General features: G+C 36.3%; 1 protein-coding gene across 1 annotated transcript; it reads left to right on the top strand.

The window, feature by feature from the left end:
• Window positions 1-3,873: 3,873 nt before the first annotated feature.
• On the top strand, window positions 3,874-5,239 carry LOC147481959 (uncharacterized). Its single transcript, XM_086579140.1, has 6 exons — window positions 3,874-3,929; window positions 4,030-4,188; window positions 4,312-4,416; window positions 4,512-4,581; window positions 4,663-4,761; window positions 4,856-5,239. The coding sequence occupies exons 1-6, from the start codon at window positions 3,874-3,876 to the stop codon at window positions 4,970-4,972; spliced, it is 606 nt and encodes a 201-aa protein (XP_086435266.1). The 3' UTR covers window positions 4,973-5,239.
• The last annotated feature ends 421 nt before the right edge of the window (window positions 5,240-5,660 follow it).

Here is a 5,660-nt window from a genome sequence, read left to right as displayed (position 1 = left end):
ATTACTATTAGCTGAACATTGCAGTTCTCTTAATTCACTATTACTCTATGATGGTGATAGTAGAGAGGGTCTTCATCAGTTTATTAGTCGTAGCAGATCGAATATTCAAAAACTCGACCTTCGATTGCCTGAAAACTGTGTACTCTCTGACGCTGTGTACTCTCTGATGGTACACTCGACGGTATTCAAAAACTTCGACCTTCGATTGCCTGAAAACTGTACTACTCTCGATGGTACACTCGGACGGTATTCAAAAACTTCGACCTTCGATTGCACGAAAACTCGACCTTCGATTACTCTATGATGGTGATAGTAGAGAGGGTCTTGGTTTATTAGTCTTCATCAGTGTACTCTCTGACGTTGTGGAAAATGGAGATGGTGCCTGAAAACTTTACATTTCAAACACTGCTTCCCAGTTGGAAAAACTGTTATACACTTTAAACTGGAAAAACTGGAAAAACTGGCATACACTTTAATCAGTGTTATACACCAGTCATAATGCTTGATGATTGTTTTTAACACAGGCGCTATTGTATGAAAATGTACCGACTGTAGTTGATTAGCAAGTCTTGGGTCTTGACAAGCTGGCATACACTTGACAAGCTGGCATACACTTGGTTCACAAGCTGGCATACACTTGGTTCACAAGCTGGCATACACTTATCTGTTTACAGCTGCTTCCAGTAATGTTTTTCCCTGAAGTTGCTCTTCCATTATATTCTAAGCTTTAATTAGCTACAGGGCCCCAAGCGTAAGCTCACTAAAATTTTGTTTACAACAGAGAACGAAACGAAACTATTATGACGAGTGAGAGTTGGAGCTAGGCAGAGGAGAGTTAGGAGCTATAGTTGCGTCAGTGAAGAGTGAGGAGCTATGGCTTATAGGGAACGGGTAGTGACGTTATGCGGAAAGCTTTGGCTTACCTTTGATTCTCCTTCCGGTTCGATGAAATCCGGGGCATTGCGGTTGAGGAGGAAAGGACTAGGACTGCCTCCCCCTCTGATTTATAACTTGTAGTCGACTTTTAGGAAATGTTCGGAACAAGGATAACAGAGCTAAAGCTGAGGTCTTGTCAGAGCTTGAGTGACGAGCTTGAGTGACGAGCTATGGATAGTGACTGCTATCTTTATATATGCATTCCTTGTAGGGTAGCTACTACTGCTGTGTAAATAGAACCTTTTTACTGCTAGTGCTAAGTAGTGACTTCCTGCCAACATTAAGTCATGAAAATCATTATGACGAGTGAGAGTTGGAGCTAGGCAGAGGAGAGTTAGGAGCTAAGTAGTGACTTCCTGCCAACATTAAGTCATGAAAATGCATATGCCGCCAACATTAAGTCATGAAAATAATGTGACTAAGCCTCGAAATGTCTCATTCACTCTTTTGTTCTCCAGTCAACACAATGAATGTTGTCAATATAGGCCCTAACAACATGGCAATCACTGTACGCACAAACCCACCATAGTAAGCACCTTTAAATAGTTGGTCCTCTAAAAATTCTTTACTTGTCTGTTAATAGGAATGTGACCTCCCCAAATTGCTGCTGTCATAGGATGTCATCTACAAGCGGTATTTTTGCACATCTAAACTCAGGTAGCCCCTTTGATAGTCTAGGATTGTGTGCCAACCTAGGTTGTTAATAGGAATGTGACCTCCCCAAATTGCCTTTGACGTGTGCTATGATAATTAATTCCTCGACTATTAAAGACATCCAATCACATTAAACCTATATATTGTTTTTTATTCCTAAAGACGACTAATTCCATGTTTTCCAGGAAATTAGCAAACTTAATTCACAAAGCGGCGAAAGCAAGCAAAAAGTATATAACCATAGGGCCGGGCAAGACGGGATTTTGCTGATATTGGAGAACAATTGGTGAGTACATTGTCTGTCTCAACATTTATACATGTAGGCACTTGTTAATTTGTTTGGGTATGATAAACCTTCAACCAAGAGTTTCAAGACATGCATCATTATTAACCACATGGTTTTGTGTGATTATTTTGTAACCATAGAAAAAAGAGTTGGGACCATCCTTTAATGGAAAAAATCGAAGGCCTTCAATATGGAAAAGAGCTTACTCAAAAAAGGAAAATATATTGAAGTAGCTACGGAAAGAGTGGCTGAAAAGATTGTAAGTTTTCTAATCATTTATTATTATGTTTTAATGTTAGACATGAATGCTTGTTGTGATTTGGATTTACTAAATCCTTGTTTACTTCAAAACTTAATTGAAGGATGTGCTGACTAAGGAAGTAGAGGAGGGAAAGGTAGTTATTGAAGGAAGTAAAGACATCTTAACTCTAGCATTGGGCACACCCGAGCATCATCCCGGTCGCGACTCGAAAGCAGTTGGAAAGGGATCACCCCCACCACATATTTCCATGTTAACAAAGCGTGGCTCAAAGGAACATGTTACAAAGTTGGAATCAACAATTCAAGAGCAACGGGACCAAAACTACCGTCTTCAGGAAGACGTTAGGTTGTTGTTGGATAGAGTAAGAAGGTTGGAGGACAAAGATAACTCCTTACCATCTGAAAAAATCTCTTCAAACAGCAATACGAGTGTCAATATTGATCAGACGATACACTCATCTGACAAACATCAATCTAGTAGACTAGTAAAAAATGCTCAGCAAGTAAGTTACTACTGTGAATGTTTATTTTATTTTATTTTATTGGTAACCTGCCATCTATTTGTGCATCATTCATCGTTGCGTCTAGTGTTTGTGCAACAACAGTTTGACCCAACCATTTTATGCATTCCGACCTTCTAACTACAAATTTTATTTTTCTGACTAATAGCTGAAAAAAAATGGGAAGGCAGCCCAACCTCCATCAAAGCCCAAAGCAGATCATGGTAACAAAGCAAATAAGAAAACACAAGAAGGTCTAACACCATTTTCGAGGCCAACATCTGGTCTAGGACGGGGCAAGTAGCATTTTACACGTGATATATATAATTTTAATAATGTTGCGTGGTTCTAAGATTTATACTTCAATTGTAGGGCCTAGAGTGTAATTTGGCTCAATCTGATCGTGTGAACAAGGTAAATAAGAATAAAACACGGGGTCAAACATCATTTCAGAGTCCAACATCTGGTCCAGGAGAGGTAAGTAGTGTTTTACACATTATATATATAATTTTAAAATGGTTCTAAGATTTATACTTCAATTGTAGGGCCTAGAGTGTAATTTGGCTCAATTTGATCATGTGAACAAGGCAAATAAGAAAACACGAGGTCAAACATTTGGTCTAGGGAGGTAAATTGTAGTTTACACGTAATATGTTATTAAAATATAATGTTGTGTGCTTATTATGATACTTAGACATTTATATAGGAAAAAGAATGTTATTTGGCTGCGGTTGGCGAACAAATATTGTTCTTTGAAGGCTTGGTATCTGAGGGAAATAAACGAAAAGAAATTCACGGTTACCCTTTGGGACTCAATAATGTTAGGTGTTGCGGTTGTATCGCTTGTTTTCTGAAGAAGTCGGCCGTCTTGCTCTTCCTATACAAGTGAATGAGGAGCTTAGATATGTCGCAGATGCTCTTGGCACACAAGTTCCTTGGCCAAAGGACCATGTCTATTATAAAGGCGACATTGAGGTAAATAACAAGATTCTTTAATATGAAGTTATATGATCGATTTCTGAATTTGGCTTCTCTTTTAATAATTGGTTGTTCTGAATTTTTAATTTAGGGAAGTAAAAATCAAACTAGTGATAGTCATAATCAAGGTGCAATAGATTCGTTTGTGGGATTCCTCAATATATGGCTTGGGGGACCAAGGTTCGATACATTTTCCAAATGGGAGGAGAATTGTTTGGAGATAATATGGGTAGTTTCATTATGGAGAAAAGCGATATAATGGATGTATGTAACATGGGTTGGTTAGATGCTGCTATTTTGGTGGTATACATGAGGTTAGAATATCTGCAAAATTTCATTGTTGGTGCTATCGTAAATCTTAGATATTCATATTTAGTTTTAGTAATTATGATTGCTTTATTTTTCTTTCTCTAGGATTCTTTATGACGAATTTGTGAGTTGTCGTGATGTCGTCGGATTTATAAACCCTTTATCTTTCACAAGAGCTAATGGGAATGAGAAAACTAAAATTATTGTGGAGAGCTTGCAGAATACAAGTGGAAAAAGAGTTGTTCTTATCCCTTATAATCCAGGGTAAGGATATTGTCTTATATTTTTAATACTATCCATGTTTTATCATTTTCATTGGAATGTATATTATAGTTTTAATGCCTAATTTTTCTTTTTTAACCACACATGCCTCTGATCTTTTTGTAGTGGACATTGGGTTTTGATTGCTATTAATTTATCGCGAATGACTTTTAATTGGTTGGATTCGATGCATAATCTACCATCTAATGATATGGATATCTATTTTAACAGGTTTGTCATGATTGTGTATGTATATGAAATAATTATATCATTACGTGCTTATCTTTTACTTGCTAATTAGGTTTTACATTGATCTTATTTTGAAGTGCGGTCATGAAAATAGAAAGACTTGAAGGGAAAGGAAGTAAAGGTCCAGTGAAGTGGGAGAAGATTATGGTAATAAACAAATTTTTATGCATATATACTGTGTGTTTGGAAAAATATATGCTTATGAATATTTTCCATGTTTGTACTTAGGGCCCGTACCAACCTGGTAGTAAAGAGTGTGGGTATTACGTAATGAAGTTTATGAGAGAAATAATGGAAGCTTGTTTAGATAATTCTTTTGAAAATAAGGTATATTTCGTCATACACTAGCATTCTCTATTTTGTGTTACTCTTCATTATTTAGTTATTATATACTTTTTTTTTATCTTTGATCGTCGTGCAGATGACAAATCTATCCCTCAAAGATACATACACACAAGAGGAACTTGATGTTGTTCGACTTGAAATTCTTAGATTCATCCAGCATAATGGAGCGTTCGAGCCAAGCGTCGAGTCTTAGCTAGGTTTTGACCCTTTCCAATTAAGGTGTGGTGCTTGGTCTCACCATTTTTTTTTGATATTTTAGATAGAACAAATAGATTGTTTTTTTTTTTATTGATGCAACAAGTTAGGTCATTATTATTTTGATATAACAAGTAAATTTGGATGTTTCTTTTATTATTGATGACTCAAAAAAGTTCAAAATTCTTTTAGCAATTCAATGTCTTTGTGTTGGATGTGTAAATTTATTTCTTTTGTTTGTGTTGCACTATGAATTGCTTATTTGAGCAATGTGTTTTTAAATCCAGTGTGGATATATATGGTGAAAATGGGCAGGTTGCAGGTTGAATGAATATGATTAGAATCAAATAATTAGGGGATTTTATTTAAAAAAAAAACTAAAAAAACCACGGTTTGTATCCAACCGTGGTATATATCATATTTATTTCCCACGGTTTCTAACCGTGGTATATATCGATTTATATAACCCCCGTATTTCAGTTTATATCCCACGGTTTGTATCCCGTGGTATATATCGATTTATATAACCCACGGTTTGTATCCAACCGTGGTATATAAGAGATATTTCCCACGGTTCACATCGAATATAGCGGACTTTTCGGGCTATTAACCACGGTTTGTAAATTCTAATACCCTTTGTTTTACTAAAACCGTGGTATATAAAGAGATATTTTTCCCCACGGTTT

Source organism: Coptis chinensis, chromosome 8 (genome assembly GCF_015680905.1).
Source record: "Coptis chinensis isolate HL-2020 chromosome 8, ASM1568090v1, whole genome shotgun sequence".
In the NCBI taxonomy this organism is placed as follows: Eukaryota; Viridiplantae; Streptophyta; class Magnoliopsida; order Ranunculales; family Ranunculaceae; genus Coptis; species Coptis chinensis.
The sequence above is the reverse complement of the archived record's forward strand: the minus strand, read 5'-3'. Positions and strand labels throughout refer to the sequence as shown.

Coding starts and splice junctions, on each gene's coding strand:
- LOC147481959 (XM_086579140.1), top strand. CDS start 3,874: ATGGATGTATGTAACATGGGTTGGTTAGATGCTGCTATTTTGGTGGTA. Junction 4,189..4,311: donor CTTATCCCTTATAATCCAGG/GTAAGGATATTG, acceptor ATCTTTTTGTAG/TGGACATTGGGTTTTGATTG. Junction 4,762..4,855: donor ATAATTCTTTTGAAAATAAG/GTATATTTCGTC, acceptor ATCGTCGTGCAG/ATGACAAATCTATCCCTCAA.